The sequence below is a fragment of the Hylaeus anthracinus genome, unplaced genomic scaffold (assembly GCF_026225885.1).
Source record: "Hylaeus anthracinus isolate JK02 unplaced genomic scaffold, UHH_iyHylAnth1.0_haploid 13742, whole genome shotgun sequence".
Lineage (NCBI taxonomy): Eukaryota > Metazoa > Arthropoda > Insecta > Hymenoptera > Colletidae > Hylaeus > Hylaeus anthracinus.
The window spans coordinates 2,473-30,250 of record NW_026534497.1 but is presented as its reverse complement, the minus strand read 5'-3'; the positions used below and the strand labels follow the sequence as shown (position 1 = coordinate 30,250).

Genomic DNA, 27,778 nt, shown 5'->3' with positions numbered 1-27,778 from the left:
AAGATTGTCACGTCTCAAAGATTTCCATGCGAAGTGAATTGAAAAAATTACCGAACGTACTTTACTCCCTTGCACTATGCCGAGACTCGGAAAAAGCCGCATTAGATTCAACAACGAGCCTGACTCGTGAAAATAGTGCAAGGGGTTAACCTAAAGGGGTCATACCTAAGATAATCTCGGATGTTATAAAAACATTAGATAGATTCTTAACAGTTGACACCTGAACTCCTATGTGGTTAACATTCTCAACTCTCCTTAGGAGTATGCATTAACAAGTGTAAATATACGAATGTACACAAGGTGGTGTACATATGCATAAATATTACAAAATGTAAAAAAGAAAATACACGTCACAGCATTTAGAAGACAAGACATTTAAATGTACGTATCTGTTTTTCATCTGGGTATATAAAAATGTGAATTCGCATAAATATCGACTTAGAAGTATACACAGGCACGACCGTGTACAAATTCACGGAATTGTTTGCTGTTAGAAAAAAAAAAATATATTATTAAAAAATGACACTAATGACCTTAAACGGCTTTTGTTTTTTTTATCTGTGAAATGAATAGTCCGAGCACTTTTTACTTAAATGCATAATGTCGAATCAATATCCATCGGAAGGTTAAAAGTATCGAAGAATTTTAATTATTAAGAGAGGTAATAATTCAGAGTAAATTCTAGATTCGCCATTTTCTATTATTTAAACATTATTCGTAACGAAGCATTCTTTATTATAACACCACAAGCGAAGTTTCTTCTTTACAAATGTAAATGAATTTTACCCAACTCCAGCTTCTAGAAAATGTCGAGTCCCGTTTTTAATGTCTACCTTGCAACGTGTCATTGTGAAATTTTCGATCTCTTTTTAGTTTCGAAACGAGAAACTCGTTTTAAACGCTTGCACTCGATTAAAACCCACCACTTTCCACTCGGAAATATAGTAAAAGCTTACGTGTCCGTGGCGTTTTACTTTTATTATTCTTTTTTGTTTCGTAGACTCCTGGATTTTCTGCCAGTCGTTCCTTTCGCGTGTTATGAGTAATTACACGCCAAATTTCTCGTTGTAATTAATGACCCACGGTGCAATTACGAAGACTCGCGGTGTACCGTTTTTTTAATTTCATTTGGATAATTGTATAGTGCGTTAGGGACTCATTAGGGGTTCGTTAATTACGTAAGGACGATTTTGGCCATTTTTGATCCCCCTATCCCCAATTAAAGACACGTAAAGGTCTTCTTACATAATATTGTAACTAGAGTTTTCCTCTACTTAAATAGTTGTATGTTGTTAGAAAAGGCTTAGCTACACTAAAACACGTTATTATAATTCACAGATGTTTATTTTTTTTTTTTTTTTTTTTTTTTAAATAGTTATTTTGTCTCTGGGAAATTCGTGGTATAATTAAAGGTAAGATTTGAAACAATCTTAAAATGAGGAAACTATTTTGATTCGTAGTTAAATATTACGTAAGAATGACTCTTAACCCTCCCTCCCCAGGTAATGTCACGTTCAGATTTTTTTAAACCTCCCCGTCCCTTGAAATCTTTATGTAATTAATAAGTGACCTCTTACAGGGATAGTTTTACACAAACAGAGATTCAAAACGCTTCCTATCGTACATCTATATAGATCGAGGAAATCGACTCAAATATCGAGATGATTAACCGTATTAATAGCTCTGAATCTCACGAATATTTCGATAATCATCTAAGCATCTAGACAACGCGAAATTAATCGTTTTATAACGAAGACTATTCGCGTTGAATTTGCCACTGTAACAAGCATTAAATTCAATTTGCCGAGAAGATTATTCAAGATATATTTTTTACGCGATTCCACTAAAAAGCATTCGTCTACTATGTTGCGCGGTCATTATATACCTGTCTTTACGTAAAGGTGATTTGAAGTTCGGACCTGCAATTACACGAGGAAAGGTGAAAAAGACGGGAACGCATAATTTCTCGCTGTTACGTCAGATTGTAATTGCACAAAATGTAGCTTACTCGATAGAGTAAAGACGAAAAAATTCGACTAAACTAAACTCGCACGATGTATTCGTTGCATGCTTTGCATACCCCTGTTGGTATGTAACCCATTCGCGATGGTGTATGACGCGTTGCAGAATTGCAGGGGCACGTGTGATTGGTCAATAAGGGAAGTATGGTAACGCAGAGACTAAGAAAGAACAACAATAATAAAGCTTGAGTCAAATGTAGTTGAAGTAGCAGTAACAAATAGTCTGTGGATGTTTATGCAAATTCAAATTTTCATGCAGTTCGTGCAGTTTTAAATTATCAAAAAATTTGTTACACTGTTGGTTATTTATGGATCTAACGATTGCAGGTGCTGGGAAGGCAACAGTACATTGTACGACCGATGGTAATGGACGAAAGCTGTACGCCTGGAACCGGTAGCGACAATCCGGCGGTCGCCGGAAGTAGCGGTGTTATCAGCGAAGCAGCACTGGCGCATGCTCCAGCGTTAACCGAGAAAACGGTTCGAGAACACGGAATTCCGTTGGAGCAAGCGGTCGAGCAGGTAATTAAATTTCTAATCTTTAAATATTTCGTTGAAATTTGTCCGGCACAAATGTATACAATGTTTCCATCCACATATGTACATTCGATACGAACGATAAGGAAACTAATAACTTCGATCTGCGTTGAATGAAAAAAAAAAAAAAGATAAGTGTAGCTGAATTCGCGTAATCCATCGTATCATCGAACAAATATTTAACGTTGAAGACTAGAAGTATGAGTTTAGCAAGTTTCTCTAGTGGGTTTCTTTTTGTTTAGCAAATAATTAATGTGTTAATTACATGTAGAAATTACATGTACACATTACATTACACGTAGGAAAAGCATCAGTGCTTTTCTCACAATGATGTCGATATGCTTGTCTATAGAAAGTATACAAATTTTGTTAAATTTTAAGGAACCAAATTTGTTGGCAATACAAATAAAATTGAGTTTCACTGAGAACGAATGTATCGTCTGGTGAAGCGAGAGTGAGGTCTCCAGGAACCTCATTCTCCCTTGGCCAACTTAAACGCATATCCATTTTAATTACCAATGAAAGTGAGAACTTCTTTAAATTTATATCTCGAGGATTTTTCATGTTTTAATTACATGAAGCATTCCACAAAACTGTTTTTATTGCGGGAGACTCAAGGGGAAGCAACTTTTACAAAATTTGATTTTTAAAAAAAGTTCGAAGCATGGTGGTCTTCCATGTCCTGCGTGACGTCAGGCACCGCACCGAGATTCGTCGTAGACGGACAGGCGCCTTTGAGACAATGCCTGCATCCAGAGGCCTGCAACAAAGACATCGAGCTGCCAGAACATTACAACTTCTTCCACGACCTCCGCAAGGAATTCGTCGCCTGCTACTCTACCCACGGGGAACTTTCGACCTTTGGAATACAGGAGATGCTGGAATGTATCCTTTTACAAATCGCATAATTAACGATTCGATGTTGCTCGGTCATTTCCTTGTTTTGCGCATACCTTTGTCGATGGGCGTCGTTCTACGTCGCAGGACCACTAGTGCGACTAGTTGCTCCCTCTATCGAGGAGATGGAGCACGAAAAAGTCAAATAAAAGCATAATGAATCGACATTTTAGGTATGTCCTTCTCAATTTACGTGGCAGGGACTAATTGTCGAATTTATTTTATATTAGAGCATTTCAGCTGAATCCATGAGTATTGGAATATTTAGACTATTCAAAGGCTTATTCGAAGATACATAACGCTCTCAGCCACATTGGTTAATGGCGCCATCTGTCGTGTTCGTTTTTTTTTTTTTTATGTATTAGGCGTAGAAATTAATTCTGTGCCTCTGTATTTAATAATTTATAACTCTAGTTTAAACTTAATCGTCGCTAAAGTAGATATACTTATTTGCTCATTCTAAGCCTTCCGAGTCCTCAGTTTCAACTCTATTACAATGTATCTATTCACATAACCTAAGTCTCAACCTGATGGTCACTGCTGCAATGCATCCATACAAACTTTTAGTAGCCTTCGAATTTTGCTTGTTGTTACTCTTTTTCAATTACTGTAATTACCAAGCACACTTGTGTAATCTGTGAGAATAATAACAATAAGCAAAAACGCATGGCTATCAAACTTCGTACATACATATATGTAGATTGTAACGATATGTACAGATTCATTATAACAGAGTCCCAGGTCAAGAACCTAGAATGTTGGTAATTATTTCGGTTTAAACTAAACTTATAATAGATTGAATATGAAGCCAGAGGAATAATTTCTACGCCTAATTAATTATATTATATTGGTTTTCTCTCGTTCACGTCTCCTAAATTTTAGTTTAACTTCGATTCAGATTAACATTTCGTTACAAAATGTAAACAACAAACAGGAACAACATTGTCTCACTTCCATATATTAGGTTGTCCCGAAAGTTTCTTTCGCTTTATTAATAAGTAATACATGCACAATATTATATGTTTTATGCTACATTACTGAATTGTACACGATTCATTTTGCTCCATTACTGTTACAACATGAATATCTATGAAATTAGATTGTCTATCTATATAAACACGACCACATCAAATAATTCAGTGCAACTCGCGAAAGAAACTTTCGGGACAACCTAATACTCGCATCATTACACAGTCCTAATCCCGTACCAAACTGACAAGTCGCTCCCTCTCTCGAGGATCGAGGGCACTCAAAAAACTCAATTAAAAAGGCCTGTAAAAATACAAAGGAGCATCCCACGAATCGAATTCATGCCTACATCGTTTTTCCAGCCCACCGTGTAGCCACTTTTCGATCCGCGCGTTTGTTCGCCGTCGGAATCGTCGCGATTCATTGATAAAAGTAAAGATTCCGTTTTTCGATACCGTCTGATCGCCCCAAGGCGACGACTATGGTCGAAACGAGGAGAATTCCAAGGCGTGCGGCCGTTAGGCGGCGCGACAGAAGTCGAATCCAACATATTCGACGAACCTGACGACGAACTGGCCGCTGGTGTGTAAAGTCAGTCCAAGTCAGTCTGGAAACGGACGGAGGGTGCGCGTATCGTGTAATTGCGGCTCTCGTGGGGCCAATATATTCGAGCACGAATATTACTCACCCATCGTGCGTCCGTCTCCGCTCGATTTTTTTAACGCAGAACTTTCGAGGATCTCGCGGGAGTGTGCTATATTATTTATTCGATTCGTTCTAAGCGACGACAGAATTATCCTGGGATCTCGACGTTCCTTCGAACGCTCCACGGTTTGAATTCGAGGTACGTTTATTCTGAACACGCGTATATCCATCGAAGGATCTCCTCGTGGTCGTGTTTAACATTGCTTCGTTGAGAACATAAGAATCGATCGTTAAATTCTTTCATTAAATAGTTTACAGTCTTGTAGAATACATTGACGGGTTACTGGTACTTCAGCGAAGACTAGACGGTGTGTTAGTGTCCGGTAATGATTCATTTGTTTTGAAAATTTGAAGAGGGATGAGATTACCATTTGTGGAGGCATGGAAAATTTATTGGAGGGAAAATTCATTCGAGTGAAAGACACCGTGGTCTCGATTAGGAGTATCGTTTTTATTTAATAGATACTAGTCTAATAGTACAACTTCCATTCCTCGGATATATTTACTTTTTAATTCGAAAATATTGCGCAGTAATTTTGCTACGTACTGTCGAAGAAATATCCAAATTTCCAAGCACACGGTATGCGAATAGTAATTTCGATAAACTGAAATTATTTACGAAGGACAAAAACGATTGCACTCCTATGAACGCAGAGTCGTTCGATCTATGGTTATATTTTCGTTTCCTTGGGATTGGAAAAAAAAGAAAACAAGAACCTGCCTCGCATCTGTGTGCGCATATCAGCTCTTTCCATATTTCCCTGCATTTGCATGAAAGGTGTAGAAGCCGCGCACTCGTAGGTGAGATTTAAATCCAAAAGAGGAAGTGCTACTCCATAAATGCAAATTGATACCTGACGTGGTTCCAATCCAACCTCGTTGTTAAGCTCGACTTGGAACCCACGGATTATAATCGTTCCGTTCGTTCTATTGTAATGTGTGCTGTATCTATCCTTAATAAAACAAAACCACCTGTGGCTGCCGAGATACAGTATACACAAATATCGATCGACCCTAGTGACGTCTCATGATCTCATGATTTCTTTTATTTAATCGAATTATCGAATGTCGAAAGAAGCTCGCGGAATAAACAATTAAACACTTGTTATAATTATTATATAGTACGAGTATAATTTTTGTTGATATTTGAGCGATTCAGAAAATACTTTACTTTGTGGTATCAGTGATCGCTGGTGATCACTGATCACCTTGTAAAAATTATACAAGCGAGATAGTCTTTTATTTTGCTTATACTATCGAATAATAAGATGAAATATTTGTTTGGTTTTTGGAGTAGTTTACAAAACCGATGAGTTTATCTATTTCACCAATGAAGACCTCGAGCTAAGAAATTAAGTATTTGTCTTCCCTTGACAATTTTTATGTTCAACTGCGATCACTATGATTTACGCGAGCCAAAGGAATCTATGCTCGAATTCGCTGATATAATCGTTCGATTATTTTCTTTGCCCTTATTTTGTATTTCACTTAAACAAGTTTAGAATATGCAAGAAAAAAGCCGGAAGTGTCGCTAAGGAGACTAACGTTTTCATTACTGACCATTTAATTTTCATTACGGTCTTCAATCTCTGTAAACAAGCCATTAATAATTCGTAACAGGTTTTTGTCAGATTTTTATAAGCGCAAACCGACAGTAAAGAAATGGAGATCCGATCCGTGCTTGGCATAAATATATTTTTAATTTAACGTTTCGATCTTAATTCTAAATGATTCGAAAATATGCAAGTAATTTACGTCTATGAATAATCCGATACTATTTAAAAGAAACTCTCCTAAGATAGAGCACTCCACTTAATATACGATATCCTGTTTAAAATAGAGTAAAAACGTTCAATTAAGAAATGTAAATGCTTGAATCAATTCTCTATACTTCCATTTAAAAGTACAAAGTAGATTTCCTGTTCGATTACCGTTACAACCAATGAAATATATCATTCTTTGATTAGGGTATCAAATGAAGAGCAAAAGAATGCAGAAAGACTTTAATACAAAAGTTAGGTGAAAATTGGACGAAATTAAAATGTACACGACACCAATATCAACCGAATGACTTATGAAAGTCCCACCAAGTGGCCATCGCGGTCTTATCACGCGCGGAACACGGTTTAAAGGTCAACCCGGTGGAGATATTGGTAACAACTCGACGACCAAACGAGATATACGGATAATTATGCACGTAACAAGTTTGCTCGTTTTCTCGACCTTAAGTCCTTTAACGTCCCGGTTTGTTGCTCTTTTGTATTATTTACACTCTATTCAACAAACTACTCCGATTTCAACTTCCATTAAAAGCATACAAGAAATACAGATATAGATTCTTGCTACATCCCTTCAACGCGAGTCGGTTTCCGAAGGCAAAGATTGCTCGTAAAATTGGAGCAAAGCAAATGATAAATATTCTCAGGCAATAATAGGCCTGATAATATTTGGACTCGATATCCCGATATGTCGCGCACGATTACGTAAAAGCATCGATTATGACAATCCGTGGCTCGGTTTCGTCGCGATAGGAACTGTATCGATTAAGAAGCGATAATTTATCCTTGACTGATCCCAATCAGATTTTGGTCTACCGTCCGATACGGAAAACGACTATCACGTGAAGGAGATACAGGATATGATCAGCGTGATACAAAGAATGATCAAAGATGGTAAGTCGTGCGACTTCACGTATTTTCCTCTCGGCTCATAGCACAAACTGTGTAAAACGAATTTATATCTAATCTGCTCTTACGGCCGATAGCGACACATGTTTTTTTTTTTTTTCTAATTAACGAGCAACTCTGCATGGAAAAAAAAAGTGGTTTTATTTCTCAAAGATTAAGGTTCATACACGATACTTCTATCTTTCGTGGACTCTTAACACCATCGACCAACGTAACATTTCGATTCGTTTCAATTTTATGGATCGTAATCGGTATCTTGTTAACCCTTTGCTGTTTAGATCTTCTGATTTCTGATTTTTCTGATTTTTCTGATTTTTGTCGACAATCGCTCGACATCGGATCGCTGACGGTTAAATACAATTCGAATCTTGCCGCGTTAACAAAGATGTAGATGCAGGCTTTCAAATTAATCCTGCTTTATTCTTAACTGGCACGTGGCTGGACTATGAATCTCTCCTTTTTCATCCACAATACTCAAGGACGCGTGAGTTTCAAGGCAACTCTCTCTGTAAAAGCAAAAGTTCTTCCTATAATATGTCGTACTCCAAAAAAGGGAATATCATCGAGGAAACTCCGCTGTTTTTCTCGATACTAATCGCGTGTATTATTTTAGAGTTTTCTGTTATACGCAACAGGGAATGTTGAAACTCCATTCCACTCTCACTGACTTTCAGATTACAGTCAGAATATATTCTATGCAAGATTTAATTGAAGAAAGTCTAAGTTGTTGTTAAATAACAAGGAAATTAGTTTTCCTGTATGATGTACTCATAGTTTGATATTACGAAAAATTATTCACGTTCTGACCCGAGCAAAATGTCTTTCTAATCATAGATACTGAATAGGTTTCATAAATTTTCCACATTATGGGAGCATAAATGATTTCAACTCGTTGGATCTAGAGAGGAATCAAAGATTTGGTCATTGAAACAATTTAATTTCTCTAATCACACACGCAAAGACTATCTGTATAGTAGAAAAACGAATTTCAGATACACTCATAAGTTCCATCTCATTTAATGAATATAAAAACCATTCATTTTAATTTTCACAAAGCAAACGGTTTCTATTATTTTTTTTTTTTTTTTTTTTTTTTTTTGACAACACCAAAAATATCTAAACAACTCTTAAAATAATCCCCACGTGGAACATATACGAAGATTACATCATAAAAGATTCTGTTATCAGTGTGTTTCTATGTTCTAAGAAATTATATTCTGTTTTATAGTCTCTGCAATACCCACTGTCGAAGTAATAAATTATATAAGATTCTCTTCTTTTCGTAATTATTCTGAACATATTCAAATAGACTTTTCGAACTATAATAATGTTAAATGCTACATAAATCGTTTATACTCCCATCCGACTTAAATGCTCGAAGATGATTTACTCGTTTCAATTGTTTATCGTTGACTATTCGCGTTATACTTGAAATATTTCTATTTCGAACGATACCTAACCCGGCGTTGCGTTGCACGCGCGAACGAAGAAAGGCTAGCATAAGCGAATGCAAAGGAGACAAAACGACTGAATAAGAGAACGGAACGAAAAAGGAGAGAGGGAGAGAATAGTATATGTCTCAGGTCCGTGCACACTGGTCCCTTCTGCGTGTTCATGGTTTATGATCGCGGGTCAAGCTGTGTAATGTTAGAAGCGGTGACGGCCATAATATACTCCTTATCACAGTGGTGCTCAACTCCAAACAGTTTTCCATTTAAATGGACTGTACACTTGCGTGCCAGTGTGTCAAATGCGTGCGTGCATTCGCAAACATAATTGCTTCTTGCGGAGCACGTACGACGTAGTTGTCATTGAAAACGAATGACACTTTTTCACCAGTTGCTCACACCTTTACACAAATATATAGAAATATTTGTATTTCAAAATGGAGCGAATTTATATAGGACAAAGTAAAGAATTTTGTTAGGTTTAAAAACGCGACTTCAGCTGTGCTTAAAGTTATCGTGCTGATATTATACATACGTATTCCTACGTAATCAGATGCGTTAAGGGGATGAGTAAAACAGTCGAGAATCGAAAGTTAAGCGCGTGTAGACCAGCCAAACGCAGCCGAAGGCACATGTGCTACACGCTTGGCGAACGCTGGCACACGCTAAAGCACATGCGCCATCGATTGCTCTTTGGTCTGTACGCGACGGTATAAGAACATTGACTTCGCTTCATCTGCTTGCAGAGGATCATATTTCCTTTACATTCGTATTTATCACGCTGATTTATGAAAATTAAACAAAATTTATTTGCTCTTGGCGATGCAATCGGAACAAAAGACCAATTTCGAGTGAAAATTCTTTGATGGACGTGCTGACGCGTTATGCACTGACTAGGCAAATTAATCGCGGGAATTTTGCTCGGGCAAGAGAAATTAGAGCCGAACCGCTGGTGTATGATTACAAAGGAAACTCATTAACTGCGGCGACCAAGACATCGAAACGACAATTATACTTTTAATCGATTTACTTCAGGAATGTTTTGATGAGAGCATTAACATGTTGCAGTCACAAAATTGTACCGAGATGAGAATATCTGGATCGCGATGGGTTTAATTTTGAACAAAACTTTGGAATCGGGGGAAATTGATTTCGATGAGTTCATTACAGAATGAGCTGGTCAATGTCGTATTCATGGACATTTATGTAGGAAGTTTACTAAACTTTCTCTTGGCAGAGAATCTGCATTGCAAACGCACGTGTTGACCAGAAGGAAGCGAGGTTACCAATTGTGAAATCTACCGCATCGCTTGACCCTCTTTAAAGCATCGCATTCTCGTTAAAAAAGAATTCACTTTTTAGACCTCGTGATTTATCCCTTTTTTTTTTTTTATAAACGTAAACTGTCTTACAACTCGGTTTTATTTTGACGATGTGGGTGCATAGTTGGATGAGGCTATTGATCATCAATGTATTATTTAATTACAATGATCGCAAGAATTAAGGTGGAAGTTTTTGTGTTAATTATTTACTTAAAATATATATTCGCGATAGAAACAGCGTAGTTTCAGAACGCTCGATACTAGACAATTATACAAAAATAGTTGGAAATTGAGATCTTCATGAATAGTATCGTAGTTGATTTTTTGGATCGATGAGTCACGATCGTAGTCGGTACATGGGCGACGCAGATCCATGAGCTTATTCTGTTTCTACCATTGACAATATTCTTGAAATATTCTCAATATACCGAATACATTTGAATGCATACTAACAGTTGTTCTCTACTTTTTTGTAGGTCACGTTTTCCAAACTCCTGAAGTAATTAATATTATCTTAGAACCTGGTATATGGTGAGTAATATTTATTATTTATTTTTATTTTAGACTTACTTCTGAAAGTTACTCTGTCATCTCTGTCTAATGTTTGTTTGCAGCTCAAAAGATGAAGAAGTTGACAATGGCTGTGTAGTAAGAGCACGAGGTCTTCCTTGGCAATCGTCTGACCAGGACATAGCAAAATTTTTTCGTGGCTTAAATGTTGCCAAGTAAGTGAAACTTGTTAAACATGAACGTTAAGTACAAGAATTCTGAAAAATAAGTTGTAATAATTGTTATGGTGTTTGTATACAAGCCACTTGGATGCGCGTAAAGAAGGTAAACATTTATATCTGACGCATAAATAAATTTACATTGCTCACATGATTCTCAAACTCTGCTAGATTGTTATGCAAAATTTCATGGAAATTGTTGTGTTTACTTAGTTCAAGGTGGTAAACATATCTTAAAAACTTATGTCACTTCGTATAGCGATAAGTATTATCTGGGATCATGAATTTTATGCACCGCACAATTTTATTAATAATTCTTGCGATGACTGCGGTAGTAATACGCAAGAATAAATAATGGAATTTCTTTCTCTTATCTGTTACGCAATAACTTACAAAATTATGTACAGTGCTTTCTATTGTATCGCAATTTTGTTTAATTTCGTTGATTTCCAGGGGTGGCGTAGCTCTGTGTTTAAGTCCTATGGGAAGACGTAACGGAGAAGCATTAGTACGATTTGTTAATAAAGAACACAGAGACATGGCATTAAAAAGACATAAACATCATATGGGTGGACGATACATAGAAGTTTACAAGGCTTCTGGGGAGGATTTCGTCGGCGTTGCAGGAGGAACAAGTGGGGAGGCTCACGCATTTTTGTCACGGGGAGCTCAAGTCATTGTTAGAATGAGAGGCTTGCCATATGACTGTGTAGCTAAGCAAGTGGTGAGCACTAAAAGAACAAAAAACTTTCCTATTGTACGTTCCACCATGCGTTTCTGATTTCCTTTCATTCGCGTATTATTTTTTACAGCTGGACTTCTTTTTATCAGGGCAAAAGCCCTGTCACGTGTTAGACGGGGAAGACGGAGTCCTATTTGTCAAGAAACCAGATGGCAGAGCAACTGGAGACGCTTTCGTTCTTTTTGCGAAAGAAGAAGACGCTGTGAAGGCATTGAGCAAACACAGAGATTGCATTGGTAGTCGGTATATCGAACTTTTTCGCAGTACAATTGCTGAGGTGCAACAGGTGCGTGAAAATAATGCGGGTACAAAATAGTAGAAGAAGGGACGAAGTGAAAATAGACGTGATTCATTTGCATATCGATTTTATGGTTTACAGGTCTTGAACAGGGCAATTGACCCAAAACAGGTCGTACTCCCGACGCCACCTATCCCACAGCTTCCACCAATACTTCCGCAACACATCATCACGTCCGGTACGCGTAAAGATTGCGTTCGATTGCGCGGTCTTCCTTACGAAGCTCTCGTAGAACATATTCTCGAATTTATGGGCGAGCATTCCAAGAATATCGTCTACCAAGGTGTTCACATGGTTTACAATGCTCAAGTAAGTATATTTATTACGTTAGTTACATTTATTATAATTTTTAACTGAAACAGTAGCGAAGAAAAGTTGATGTAACTAGTTAATTAACGTGTGATTATCTTTGTTTTTGTTTTAGGGTCAGCCCTCAGGCGAGGCGTTCATTCAAATGGACAGCGAAAGTTCGGCGTTCGCGTGCGCGTCGCAACGGCATCATCGATACATGATATATGGCAAGAAACAACGGTACATCGAAGTGTTCCAGTGCAGCGGGGACGATATGAATCTGGTATTGACAGGTGCGGTAACTCAGCCGTCAACCAAGGCTCTGCTATCACCCGGTACGTTGACCACACAAAATCCTGCAACTTTGACACATCCGCCTCCGCCTACGCCGGTACCGGTACAGGTACCGACGGCGCAACCTCCCCTCTGGGACATTCACGCGTTAGTGCAGGCCCAAGCCCAAGCACAGGCGCAAGCTCAAGCGCAGGCTCAAGCGCAGGCTCAAGCTCAGGCTCAAGCGCAGGCGTTACGAAACCAAGATTTCTGGCTAATGGCTTTAGCCTCCAATCCACCGCCCACTTCCACTACTCCCGCATCCCCAACTTCGTCGGCCACGACTAAGACGCTCGCGCTACCTGGACATAATCAGCATCAGATCCCTGCCTATGCCATGTCACCTCCAGCGGCAGCCGCTGCCGCCGCGGCCGCTGCGGCGCTTCACGCTCAACCACCGACACATGCGCCATTCTTATTCTTCAATGTTCCTTCGCGAATCCCTATTCTGCGGGGACCAGCGCCTCACGGTCTGCTGACGCCCATCGTCCAGGCACCTTTGAATCCTGCCGCCATAATGGGATTGAAACGATCATGGGAAAGCGCTTTCCCGCCCGACGCATCCGGCACCGTCGCGAAACGCGCCACGTGGCACTCGCCAGCGGCCGCGTTCGCTCAAGCTCCAACTGCGGCACCTGGTTTGCCTTACCCTGCTCAATTTTATCCTCAGATTTGAAGGATCGAGCCGTGCCAGTGTCGAATGCCGCGGTAACAACGGACCAAGTCAGTAATCAAGGATCTTCATTTAACGGGTGCTCCGTTTTCCATACACTTTCCACTGGTCGCCTTTATCGTCCAATGCGACAACGTTCGTTCCTTTATGAAGTAATGTCTCACTTTTTGATGAAATCAACGCATGTATAGGGTATCCTATCTAAATCGTTTCTCTTGGATATACCTGCATCGGTAGTAACGGCAAATGTATCAGACAAAAGGAAGGTTGTAGAGAGTAGTTGAAGAAGATAGCTTTCGGTAGGTGGAGTGATCAATATCTTCTTTTAAAATGGAAGTACCAGAAGTCTCGTACACTTTCAATAAAAGCTTAACCACATTAAATTATTCACTCCTTAAAGCTACATACTTTTTATCTAATACATTTGCCAGTATGATCGACAATTTCACGACCAGATATTTAAAGGGATCGATTTCCACAGGTCACTGTATACATGCATCGGTAGCTGGAAGTTCGTTATTTAATTCATCATTCTTACGGTTGTATCTCATTCACTGCCCTCGTCGAAATGGCTCGTTTCAGTTGGGCCAGTTTCTAGAGCAAAATCTCGATCGATTCTCCGTTCACGATAATCGAGGCTTCTGATTCTTCGTATCGTGAAGAGTAGCTTCCACGTGGGTTTTTGCGACGACCGATCGAAACGTTCTTCACGCGTGAAAGACACTGGAGAATGTTTCTCGTTTGCATCGTCGCTGTGCAAAAGTTTGTCGTATTATTAAGACGTACGATTCAGTTTCTCCATGAACGTACACAGTACATGATTCTGTTCGCTATAGTTATTTCCTGACATTCCACATAGCACTTTGTGCAAGCCTCCCTCTTTTGTATCGGTGTACGGTGACTGTTATTTAGAGGCCCTTTGTTCTTGGACTCTTTCCTCCAATTTTCAGACTTGTTTTCCATTTTGATACTTATTTCGAGCAACAGTACTTAGAGTGTTTTATGTGTTACTTTATTATATATATATATATTTCTTTTTTATGAAATGTAACATGCACATTTTAGACGTCACTTATTCTTAGTAGACGGCGTCTTATTTTGTCGTGTGAACTCTGATATAATTCGCGCGGAAGATCGTGTCGTTTCACGCAATGTGCAACAAAGTGCCTTTAACGTAAACGCGATCGAGGACTCTCCGATTCAGGTTTTTCCTCTGGAGATTTCCTGATTTATATGAATGTGTAAATATATACATATAAATTTATATGTTATATATACAAATATCTAAGTACAGACCCAAGCATATACATATATATATATATATAAAATTTATATATTTTGCTAGAAATATTTTTATTAGTGAATAAGCAATGGACATTCCATCCAATGTTATCGATTTCTTAAGCTCCAGAATCTTTGGAGGGTAGCTATACTTTTACGCGGCATCTATTTTACGCGCGGTTAGAAACGAAAGAAAAAAACAATGAGCCCGGTTACGTCGCAGTTTCGCTCAAATGGTTTGCATTGTAATGCTCGAGAGCTTCCCGAGTCGAACAGGTCCGACGTGACAGACAAATTCCCACGACGAAATTCACAAACCCATTTCTAGCCTCTCGCCACATTCCTAAAAAAAAAAAAAAATATAGAAACAAACGCGTTTCGACGTTCACGTACGTCTGTGTTGAGTCGAAAGTCGCAGGGAGTACTCAAGCTACAAACAGGAAATCGGAACAGCATGCTCGAACGTGTTATTATTGTTTTTTACGCGAACATTCTCTTGGTTGGTGCAGATACGTCCATCGATTGGACAGTTGTGTTAAACGTTACGAGGGCTTCGCGAACGATGCAAACCAAGGAGGTGTAGCCAGCAGACATTTTCAACTATTAATCCTTTGCATTCCATGTATTTACTTTGGACTAGCAACTCCGAGTGATTTTGCAAATATTTGTCATACTTCTTACAGCTGATGTTTTTTGCATACAAATTAATATAAAGAAATATTATACTTGAATATTCTATCTTTAGGAAGTCGGTCACCTCTCGAGTGCAAAGGGCTGAAGTTGAAGAGAAAGGATTCGTTAACCCAGATATGGCTGAATTTGTTTTTTTCAAATATTTTATTATAACCAGTTGAAGTGCCAAAAGTTTCAGACATCTCTAAAATCATCCACCATCTGGAAGGAAATCTAGGAATTTACAGAAATAATACTCCGCGAGACTTTTGAATTATTTATAGAATTACATAGACCAGTTTCTATTTTTCCACGCGTTTTATTTAACATACTTGCAAACCTTTCTGGAAGGACGTCTGCCATAACTGGGTTAATTACTTGGATCCGTTTATCAACTGAGCAATTGATAGAGTAATCTGATCCAGGAACTGAAAGATCCGGATTGAAATCAGGAATCAAATTGATCAGTGATTTCTTCGAGTAAATATTAAGGTGTCCCAAAAAGTATTGCGAATATCAAAATCTTAATATGATTTCACCCAAACTATGAATGTATTCCTCAGTAACGCCATTATGGTTCTTTTTGGACGCGTAATTGTTGAATCAAATTGCTGAATGATTACGTTATGGCTTCAGGAAAGTGATAGTCGGACAGAGAACAAAGTCTGGACTGTACACTGGGTGAATCGTAGTTTTAATAATAGAATTATAGTTTTGTTTTCCGATAATGGTGCGAACGCATCAAACCTTTTATTTTATCGCAACTCATTCGAAAGATAAACCAAACGAACAATGAAAACGAACGCAGGATATATTTTTGTAATCAGCACAAACACGAACTATCCAATAATGTATCGATACTTACGATACTACTTCACTTCGATAAATGGTTTACAAATAACCAGAAAGCAAGGTGACTAAAATGCGCAATATTTGCTGGGACACCTAATACAGTGTTTCTCTAACATCCCTCACTTTATTTCTAATCATCTCATCAAATTTAAATTTGCTCAACGTTTGTACAGTTTCGTTAACATTTTTTTGTGTCTCTAATCATATTCATCAATTTCTATTCTGCTTTCGTTCAAAATAATAAGAGGTAATTAATTTTTATTTTACGAGCAAGATTGTTTTAACTGAAATTAAAGCAATGAAGATTTCTCGATGCTAACGGTTATACAAAATTCATTTATGTTTAAATATAAATTGCAAAGTACGAAGCAATTTAATTTCAAATATGTTATTACGTATACATTTGAAACATAATCAAATTGTACTCCACTCCACGAGAAAAGGTCTACCGAAAGGTGAAGTTTGAGAAACACTGCTAATATATCCAAGTATCTAGATCCAATTATCATCTGCATCCTAATAACACTTAATACATGCAAATCTCTGTAATTCTCCCACGGTGTATCGTTACCTAGGCCTCGTAACTTGTGATTGTTAACTTGGTGTCGGCAGTGTTCACCCTTTCGACGCTCTTCCACGGTTTAATATTTTGTGATAACGTAGTTGGTGGATAGAACCAGAGATGGGCAAAATTTTATTCCACGGATAACGAATGAAAGGAACAGAAATTTATTCAATTAAATATTTAAATGTTCATTTACTCGCGTTCATTCGATAATCTCGCTTCTTATTTTTATTTAACGAGCGAGTTATTCTTTACTCGTTATTCGAAACTTTATCTAAATAAAATTTCGCTCATTTCTGGATATAATTATTAAAGATGAGGCAACATTGAGTCTACGCGGAAAACTCGTTACTCCAGTCACTGAAACACACTAAAATACGAACAAAATTATGAAAATATCCGCGTTAAAGTGATCCTTCGTGTGTATCTCTGTTAATAATCGCGCAATCATTAATTCCCACGAAGATCAGCAATATCTTCACAATGAATTCTAAAGTGACTGGACCACGTGGAATGTTCGTACGCGTGAACGACAATCGTGCATACTGCCATGCCTACGAAAAAGCTTTTTCATGGTCCTTCGCGATCAGGAAGCTTCGCCTTTTGTTCCGACTCTCTGTGTGGTTTTTGTGCGTACTTGGTGTGTTAACGCGAAAAAAAGTTTCTTCTTGCCACGTGTTCTCTTTCTATCATTTTTTCTCTCTCTCCCCCCCGCCCCCCGGCCCCCGTTTTTTTTTACATTTAGACGCAATAACGAGGCGATTCCGAAACGCGGAAACGCGCAACACAAATCGTCGTTGCCTGAGAAGCATAAAGTCCGCGGGTATAGAAACGATTGGTTTGCATGTCGTGGTTTTGTGGAGGGACGTGCATACCTGCAAGTACCTGTAACGATCTTTCTTCGTTAGCTATCGTTCACGACCAAACAAGGTTACGTAATCGCGTCAATTTCGTTCTTCCTCGCGTAACTACGTTCATTATAATATTAGTCGTATAATTTTTTCCCCTCCTCAAAGTTGTTCCTCCGTTTTCCCCTCCTCTTGCATTCCTCACCTACCGATACACGTACCCATACACAAATACACACACACGCACACACACGCATACATATCTCGTAACAATTTTTTTTTCTTGTACTTTTACATGTAATCCTACATAATTTCGCACAAGCCTCTCTCTGTTTGACAGGATGCGGTAGCGTATTACATAGAATCGAGTAGTAGTACTTTGGTACAGAGGTGGGGAACGTTTCTCTCGGTGTAGTTTTAGTCGATGGTGATCGATTAATCACCACGATTCGAATACTATTATTTATTCGACCGTTTGAAATTGTTTATGCAGACGAGAATTTTGCCCATCTCTGCTTTGGTATACCTAGTCTTGTTTTGTCGTTTACAAATTGCTGTGCAAAGTGTGCACGGCCTTCGATACTTCGCGCGTTCTCAGAGGTTGAAGAGTACAATGAGTTGAAGCGCGCAAGGATGAGACTGTGTCTAATTACTAGACCGTGGATTTCTATGCGTTTATGGGAAACGAAAGTACGGAGAAATCCGTATGAAAATTTAGAAAATGAGACAAACTTTCATCTAAGCTTAAATCTTTTTTCTACATCCGAGAAAATATGAACTTGCATCAACATCCACGGTCTACTAATTACCTGTGCTGTTATATTATTCTCCAAATTGTTACATCCATTCACGGTTGAAATTTTAGCACCGATACTTCAATCATTAGATAATCAAACGGCTCTGTTAACCAACACTCGGTATACTTTACTTCTTATTGGCTTCTTGACGAAGAAAAGCACCGCTCAGGCCACGAAGAGTGCACTTTGGTATCCGAGATTTGCGCACACTTTGCATTCCAATCTTACTAATGTAACTCGAGAATCGGGTATTGCCTGCCGATTATATATTTACGTCGGGATTACGCTTCCTGATTCGGCTTCACCCTAGCATTAATAGACATCCTAGAAATTAGATTTCGCGAGGCGACGCGAAACGGAAGGGCAACCCCTCGGAGCTGTCCTAACTCTTCGCAGCGCAGTAATTCGAATGGCTTCGAGGCCTTTCGAGAAGGATACAAAAGAATCGAAATCGGGGAAACGCGTGAGAAAATACGATGGTGCAAGGTGGTGCAGATCAGTGTTGAGCAATGATTTGTAATTAATTTGGTAGCAATCGTTAGCACGTATTGTCAGGTGAACGCGTTCGTGTTCTGCAATCTGAGAATCTGTAACCGTTTCTTAATCTTATCGTTGATAAAATTGTCGGAGATAGGCATAGGTTGTTGAACTTTTCAGAGCAATGAGGCAATTGGCCAATTCAGTAATTTAGACGTTACGATTTATTATTTCGTTTTGGATATAAACCTCTGATAACTTTGTGACTCGTAAAAGTTGGAGGCAAATTATTAAACTTTTCTGAGCATCGAGGCATTGGTCACACAAATCAGTAATTTACCCATCGTAATTTATTACTGTCACGTTTATTATTACCATTTCAATTTCAATCTCTCACATTTGGCAACTTCGTGACTTCTAAAAGCTCGACCTGAAACCACGATTATTGCAACTTGCCCAACACTGCTGCAAACTTCTAAGATAAATGATCAAAGCAGCTGATGTGCTGATCGAAGCAGCCACGTGTTCGCGAAGAGTTTAGGGATCGCGGACGCTCGCGGCGAGATTTATGGGGTATCCGCGTCGCGTCGCCTCCATGGGGGCGCATCTTGGTGTGTTTTGAAAACGTATAATAAATGTATCGATCGAGCACGTGGAGACGTTCACTCTGGGCCCCTTCTTGTCCCAAAAGAATCTTAATGTCGATGTAAAATTAATTCTAGTCGAAGTTAGATTTAGGAGACAGGGAGATCTCGAGGAACTTCTCGACGAGCTCGACTCCTTTATTACAAATACCATTACCATCGATGATTGCGGCCCGTACGGTACGTAAGATGCGCCTTCTCGATAAACGAGACACGCGTGCATCGAATGGAGGACTTTGTGCGTCGATAAACCGAGCGATCGAGGAATCTCGGCTCTCAGAAGTGGGCAAAATTTTATTCGAATAACAGATGACGAACGAGAAAGATAGGAACATCGTACAGTAATTTATTCGCAACTTTGATGCATTCGAGGCATAATTCAAGTATAATTTGATTGCACAATCCAGAATGTGTAATTTTTATTTTTAGTCGATTTAAATTTCAATAGAATCAATGCATTTTTGCAAATAATTACTAGAAAGAATTTCGCAGTATTACCTTCGAACACCTCAAATTATCTAATTTAAACTTGCACGGGACCACTGAATTTTTGTGTAAAGAATCAGTTAAAAGAATTTTGCAAGCTTACCTTAGACCTCGAATTATCTTTCACGTCGAATGTTAAATCGAACTTCTTAAATTTAAGGAACCCTGCAAATAAATCGCTGTGTAGACTTTTATATTCGACTAAAATTCCGCCCATTTCTTCTTTAACAGAATGAACTTCTGTCCTGATCTAGTAACGCGTGAACAGATGCAGAGCCTAATTTTTAAATCTCACGATCCTCGTCGTAGCTCAACTTACCGACTCGCAATCTCTTCCAAATGTGTATTACCTGCCATTAGCTTTCGCTGGGCACTCACACGAGCCGTATTATACACGTATCCACAGGCTACTGAGGGGAAGAAAGGTTGAGTGCTCGTTTGTGTGGGAGTTAGAGTGACAGGGTGCGAGAGGATGGAAAATTGAACGAGCGAGGGAGTAGCATTATAGACACTATCGTCCTCCGTACTAACTCAAACGAAGCTCGTCATATCAAAGGCCGTGGCATTTTTCCTATTGCGTTGAATGTGTTGTCTGGTTATTGTGAATCGCTAACATGGTGACTGACAGTGTCGTCCCTTTGCAAATTTACATTTAACTAATTGTCGCCGGTACTGGTTATTATCAGTACGTACGTTTGTCGCTATTATCCAGAGGCTGACCGAGAGACGTTCTTTGTGTGAACTAATTAGACACCATTTAGGGGCCTTCGGATAGAAACAAGTGGCGGACTCTTGCCCTTTTCGGAATCCTTTCAACCCTCTGTTAGTAGAAAATTGTATAAACATACAGTTGAGAGTGAGGATCCTGTAAAGTTCGTCGAAGGAATTTTACAGGAACTTTACAGGATGTTTCCTGGCAGCTTTGACAGGCTATACAGGAACATAGTCGAGTACGCAGATCGTGTAAAGCTCGTGAAAGGAATTTTGTTGAAGTCAAAGCAACTCGTTCGATGGAACGGTTGAATTTAAGTCGTTCATTGTGAATTTATCACGCAATTCAAATCAAAATTTGTTTAATTTAGAATATTGCCCATCGTTGTTTCGAATTGCATATAGTCGGTGCAATTGAGATTTCACGCGGTTAATTAACGCTTTGACTACTATTCTATTTAAAAAGAGTTTACGAGAGAACTTTCTGTAATAATATATATGTATTAATTGTTGGGATTAACTTACGGATACTTGGTGTATCGGAAGCCTTATCTATTTCTTCAAATTGATCATGGCAAGTGGAGAACCGACGAAAGGTTTCTGTATATAAATGTTAGAATTGGAAAGGCTGCGAATTAGGTCTTGGTGGATGAAGTGTTAAGATTCACGAGGCGGGCAAGGGTCTCCAAGTAACGTTAAACAAAACAGACACAAAGTTCACGGCCAATCGTGAATGTCCTGGCGAAAGTTAATCGAATCGCTCGGTGACGAAAAAAAAATCAAAAAAACAAGCTGGACGTGTTTCAGTTCTGTGCGACACATCTTTTCTCCATCTTTTTTTTTTCTATATTTTTTTTTCTTGCTCTCTTTTTCGTTACGGCAGGACGTCTTTTTTTTTCGATTGCGTTTTATCTATTGGGATATATAGGACACGCACAAACACACGCATACACACGAACACACACGAATCGAGAGAGTATATATTGATCTTTTTTTTTTACCCCTTGTATACACCTTTTTTTCTTGTATATCGACGATTATATCGATGGTGAACGATCATGTTTAATAAATGTGCCTTGTGGACATACATATCTTTTTGCTTGCCGGGTTGGTGGACTCTTACCCCTGATTATATTACCCTCGCCTGGTGGTGGTAATTTTCATGGGCACGGGTGACTGTTAACGTCGTTCGATTGATTTTCTTTGAGGTGTCACTCTGTTGACTATTTTTTTTTTTTTTTTCATAGCTAGGAAGATATGGAAATTTCTCTTTATATTTAAATAGAAAATATCGTATATTAAGTGCGATTTCGTTTCATGGGTACCACTGAATTTAAACTTGGGTCCTTGCGGCCCCCTGTATCCGCCACTGGACGTCCCGTTTCTCATGGGTATTCATGAAAATTACGACCACCGTACCCCTGTTACGTTCTATACATTTTTTTCCACTGGGCTCGCAGGTATCTTTGGTGTCTACAGATCAAGTTGGAGATTTCTGTGTCGTAACTCTTGCCTCCCTCACTCTCTCTCTCTCTCACTCTCTCTCTCTCTCTCACTCACTCTTTATTTATTTGCTCTCGCTCACACAATAGGTACTCTATTTTACTCTCTCGGACTCTCGGTCTCTCTTTGTTGCTCTAGCTGTCTCTCCGTGCTCTCCTGCCAGGTATTTTTTTTTTCTGTCTGTGTTGTACCACCTACCTACCCCAATCGTCGCCACGATCCATCTTCTTCCCTAACTTCAGCCCTTTCCAAAGGAACGGTCACGAGGTTCTTCGAGGGCATAACAGTTCTTGTGTCGACATTAACACAGCCAGCCCCTGTGATTTGATCTAACGAACGATGCCTGACCATTGATACTCCGTAACCTAATTCACAACGGGCATTACGATTATACAGGGTTGCGTTCTGGATGGGGATCACTTCAGTCGGCGGATTGGAACAAGCATTGACGGAAACGGTTGTGTATACATGTATGGGTGTACGGAAAAATTGAAACTTCAAAAATTAGCGAAGTTTTTTTTTTTTTTTTTTTTTTTTTTTTTTTTTTTTTTTTTTTTTTTTGAGACAATTTGCAAGGCATTTACTTTGATATTTCAGGATGATGACGGTGCCAATCGTCATCAATAAACTGGGGATCTTTATGCAAAATGAAATCTTTGCAAACGTATATAATAGAGTCATATACAAATCTAAATAGAAATTTATTTTACTTTGCGAATATTATAACATGAAACAAATGCCTTATATGACCTTCTCCCCGACTTATAGCCATTGGTTTATATATTTGATATTATAATACATAGTATAAATATGTAGGATAAATATATATAGTATAATATAATATTATATAATTTACATTAATATTAGTTTAAATAAAATATTCGAAACAAAAATGGTTATAATTCAGGAACAAGGTCACATCATATGTTAATATAAAGTTTCTTGATGATTACATGCCCCCAATCCATTGCTAAAGTGGGTTCCATTAGTTTATGACACACCCTGTGTATCTGTTTACTTGATTCTCTTGAAATTCAGCGAAATTGTGTTCTTCAGCTTTTCCACCGTGTTTGTTCCTTTCTTTTTATTAATTCAACGTGACCAGTTCTCCTTACGCTCTGTTCAACCCTCGGTGAACAGACTCCCTCTTAATTTTACGACCCCTGTGTCTGCAAATGCCTCGATGCGATACGAATCCACGCTGAAGCCCGCCAAAACGTTTTTTTACAATGTGAATTATAGAATTGCGCTCGTAAAAAAATAAGATTCTTACCGATTTAATCTTAATGATTTTTTTAGTACTATGATACGAACGCTGTTGCTTTAAAAACGTTCGTTTAGTTCATCGAGGATCGTACGCAAAAGGGCTTTTAATGAGGAGAGATGGGAGAGAAAGAGCGAGTGAGGTCTGAGAGAGGGAAGCAAGAAGAGAGAGGGAGAGTCTGAGTGAATTTTTGGTGATTTGGCAGAGGGGGCGAAATCGCAAGTTGGTGCTACATACATATATATATATGTAGCATACATACATACATACATATATATATATATAAAACATACGTATATATCGTGTTACAATGGTGCAGTGTCGATTGCTGTTTGGTAGCGGGATCTACAAATACTAACTTCTGTGCTTCCAGGTAGGCCAAGTCCAAATCATTATTCCTCTGGATGACGTGCTTTTCTACGGTCCGAGCGAGACGTCTAACTCTTCGGAGTCCCTAGAAAAAGCAAACACCTCAAACTGCGAGGCTCCGATATTTTTCCACTTACAAAAGAACTTACGTCGAACCAAAAATTCGACAAGTTTCGCACGGACCGTAGAAAATCATCGAATTAATCGTGAAATCGTGCAGGTTGCGGGAACGCGCATAAAAAAAAAAAAAAAGAGAGATGAGACCATGCGACGGAATACTGAAATCAAAATCATCGATCCACGATCAGTGACGAAGAAGTAAAAACATTTCTTATTACATCTCTCTGCACGATGTCATCGACCACGAATCGTGGTGTGGTTACATAGTTGGGTACTCTTCTTATGTTTGTACATACATAGAATCTATTGGGTGTTATCAGATTTTGGTTTTTTTTTTGTCAATTTTTTTTTCTCAATTTTATCGGAAGTCTATTAATCCACGAGCTGGCAAAACGAATTAATACGCGCTTCGAGCATAATACTTTCAGGCTCGTGTTGCGATCCGAAAAGTGATCGGTTCGGATCGTGAAATTTTTGAAAGGGGTTTTATCATTGCTCGGTGGTAACCAATTCGGAGGATCTGAAAGTTTCTCGTCGACAGAGATAGGTGAAGTCTTTGTCCAAATAAAAGTCTCGAGTATCGAATAAATTTATATATTATATTTGTCGAATAAAAATAACTCAAGGCGTTTTTATCCAACGAATAACTGTCAGATGCAATTAATCGTGGAATAATACATAAAGATCAAATTGCCTTCGTTCTATTTTTTTGTATTTAAATAATTTTTGTATGTAGACGACGCCCATCTCTGCTCGTCGAGGAAAAGAGGGAGGAATTTTGGGATCGATGCTTGTAATCATTTCATCCTTTCGATAGTGTACGATCAATGGAATGAACTCGATCGAACGTTGATTGTCTCCCTTCTTGTTCTTCCCTCTAGGAGGCACGATGTTGCCACCACCACCTGTCGCGATATTCCCACCTGCGGCTGCGATGCTACCACGCGGACCACCACAGTTTGCAGCTCCTTATCCGCCACCGATTTTTTACTGGCCCTATCCCTCGCCGCCAGTCAGCCCCACCAATTATTATAATGCAGCGAACGTTGGTGGCATCGCGGCGATCCCTCAGCAGGCTGCATTGGTAAGAGTCTTTCCTTTCTTATTTATTAATTAAGAAGATTTTCTTAACCACTGTCGCTGAGTCACGCTTTACTTGATAGACGAAAGTGTTTTTAAAAACTCCACGAGTCCTTCAGGATAAATTCAACCCTCCTCTACTACGGTGGTTTCCGACCTCGCCATACTTTTGGGCCATTTTTCACCTAAAGACGCATTTATCACGTACAGATAAGTGTATTGCTCGCTAAAAGAAAAACTTCTTTTTTAAAACCAAATCAATGTTTACTTGTAACCTTTGGCTGATTTCGGTCTTACTGAATTCAGTCTTCACAGTCTTCACATAGGAGAGGAGGATTAAGTATTGCTAAAGACTACAATCTTTATAAATTTTAGTAAAATCTTGACAAATCTGAGTAAAATCCTGAAGAGGTCAAATCATTCAGCAAGTACTAAACATCCGTCAGAAAGTGACCGAAAATTCATACTAAAAAAAAAAAAAAATTAACTTTTTTTCTCTTTTATCGTTCTCATGGTCAAGGAAATCTTCTGCCAAGGGACTTCTTTGTAAAAATTACGGATACTTCGTTAATTGGAGTGTGAATCTCTGTTGCAGTTGACACCCGCGGAGTGCCTGCAGCTGGCACCTGGGGCGACGGTGCCCACGGCGACCACGCCGACAGCGGAGCAACGGATCGACACTTTCCTGCCGCGAATGGAACTGGAGAAACGCGTACCTGTTCCCGCGCCCCCGCAGGCGGAATGCAGTCCGTTCGTCGAAGTGTTCATGGTTTGATGATCATGGTCGTGAATTCGTTCGGCGATCCGCTTCTTAACGCCTGTCTCGTTGTTGATATTCGACGGAGTCGAGTCAAGCGCGTAAACCTTAGCCTCGCACGACAGAAACTTAACGTTACGTCTTTCCTGCTCCTTGCATAAGAAGATTCTTTGTGGCGAATGTAGTACAGTCTACGGTACGAGTATAGTGATCCTATTGGGTCAGTTTAGAGAGAGCTGTAGAGCTGAACTTTGTTGTGTAGGAGCCGTTGAAAGGGTAAGGTCTGTTGATTACAGGGCAGTGGTCACTGCTTGCTGTTCGCAACGCGTGTGCTCGTTTTGGGTCTGTTAGAACCTTAGGGCAATGGCACCTGAGCGTTTGTGACGGTGACTTTAAGGATCCACAAAGAGGATCTTGGTAGGATCATGGAAAAAGAATCAAAATCCTTTGTTTGGGACTCGCTAGGTTACCAAGTAGCAAGTTCAATCTAAAGTCCAGGAATAGTAGATAGAACCTAACCAAATGGTGGTAGGAATGCTAATGTACCCTTAAAGAGAATGTATCTTGGAAGATACTACCTACTTGGAAGATAGTATCTACGTCAGCACGTAAACAAGCCAGAAGAAAGCTAAGAAGCTAATGAATATTCTGATACAGTTTTTAGTATGAATGAAATTAATCTGGTAGTTTTGTTGCTGTTTTTAAAGGTACGCTGAAACGCTCAGTAGCAGAATGCAGGTGGTCCTAAAGTTCCAGCGTCTCTACAGTCTCTCCAGTCATTATATTTGTACCGTCGTTTGTACACCGCGGCCATTAACGAGGCCTTGGGCGGAGATATCCAGCGCGACACGATTTATTATCCTCATCTTCGAAGAAAGCTCCCCCGTAAATCTAACGTGTCACCAAGTGTCACGTTTCTTTCTAGTCTAGAGACAGATGCAAGTCGTCGTAGCATAGCGCAGTGACGTCGTTTCTTTCTCGTCGTTCGTTTCAGTTGTTCTGAAGCAGTACGCGCGCGGCGCGTTCTCTATCCTCCTGATCCTCGTTGTTTCTGGGCCCATGTTTAACAGCCTCTCAATCTGTCAAATTGTCCCTTAAGTAATGCTATATTTCCCTTTTCGAAAAGGGGTAAAAGGAAACGATTCATTTACTATCATTAATCGTCGATATATTTCCCTGTACTGGAAAGGCGAGGACAATTTAGTTAGGTGTTTATCCAAGGTTACTTAACTCCTTTCCTTTAGTCAACAATTGAAGAGTTTGCAAATTTGTTGAACAATGAGTGAACAGAACCATTACAGAAAAGGAAGAACAATATGTCGGCGATTAATGACTGTACGTAAATTATTTTATTTTACCCTACTCGATAAAAGAAAGCTCGCATTACTTACGAGATGACTCGTTACATTTCTGGAATCCATTACTCGCTCTGCGTCCGAGCATCGGAGCGTTACATGGCTCATTCCGAGAGCAAAGTGTTAATCGACAATTAAACAATTATGCGGTTGCCTCGATATCAGTAATACATAGGTTTTAGAAGTAATCGACGTCGATCGTTTTGTGTAAGCCTCCAGAAGTAACGATCGCGACGTGCGGTTCCAGATCACCTGACCAATAGTTGATCACCACCAGTGTTAAATTTTGTCGCAATAATCAGAAGAATTTCAAACCTTGAAGATAGCCTCATCTTCTGTAGCTTTA

General features: G+C 39.1%; 1 protein-coding gene and 1 long non-coding RNA gene across 4 annotated transcripts; one reads left to right on the top strand and one right to left on the bottom strand.

The window, feature by feature from the left end:
* The first annotated feature begins 2,047 nt into the window (after window positions 1-2,047).
* On the top strand, window positions 2,048-26,643 carry LOC128892676 (RNA-binding protein fusilli-like). 3 transcript variants are annotated; one of them, XM_054153215.1, is made up of 11 exons: window positions 2,048-2,543; window positions 3,215-3,443; window positions 7,712-7,801; window positions 11,063-11,117; window positions 11,201-11,311; window positions 11,768-12,038; window positions 12,127-12,342; window positions 12,436-12,663; window positions 12,779-12,938; window positions 25,122-25,324; window positions 25,916-26,643. In XM_054153215.1, the coding sequence occupies exons 1-11, from the start codon at window positions 2,382-2,384 to the stop codon at window positions 26,093-26,095; spliced, it is 1,905 nt and encodes a 634-aa protein (XP_054009190.1). In that variant the 5' UTR covers window positions 2,048-2,381; the 3' UTR covers window positions 26,096-26,643. The 3 variants fall into 3 exon arrangements, with proteins under 3 accessions (XP_054009190.1, XP_054009189.1, XP_054009191.1); XM_054153214.1 differs by having other exon boundaries at window positions 2,096-2,543; window positions 12,779-12,980; XM_054153216.1 differs by lacking the exons at window positions 2,048-2,543; window positions 3,215-3,443 and adding an exon at window positions 5,008-5,268 and having other exon boundaries at window positions 12,779-12,980.
* LOC128892677 (uncharacterized) lies at window positions 3,142-4,627 on the bottom strand. Its single transcript, XR_008461138.1, has 2 exons — window positions 3,512-4,627; window positions 3,142-3,318 (listed from the first exon to the last, which is right to left on the bottom strand). It is a non-coding gene; the product is annotated as an uncharacterized LOC128892677 (long non-coding RNA).
* Window positions 26,644-27,778: the final 1,135 nt, after the last annotated feature.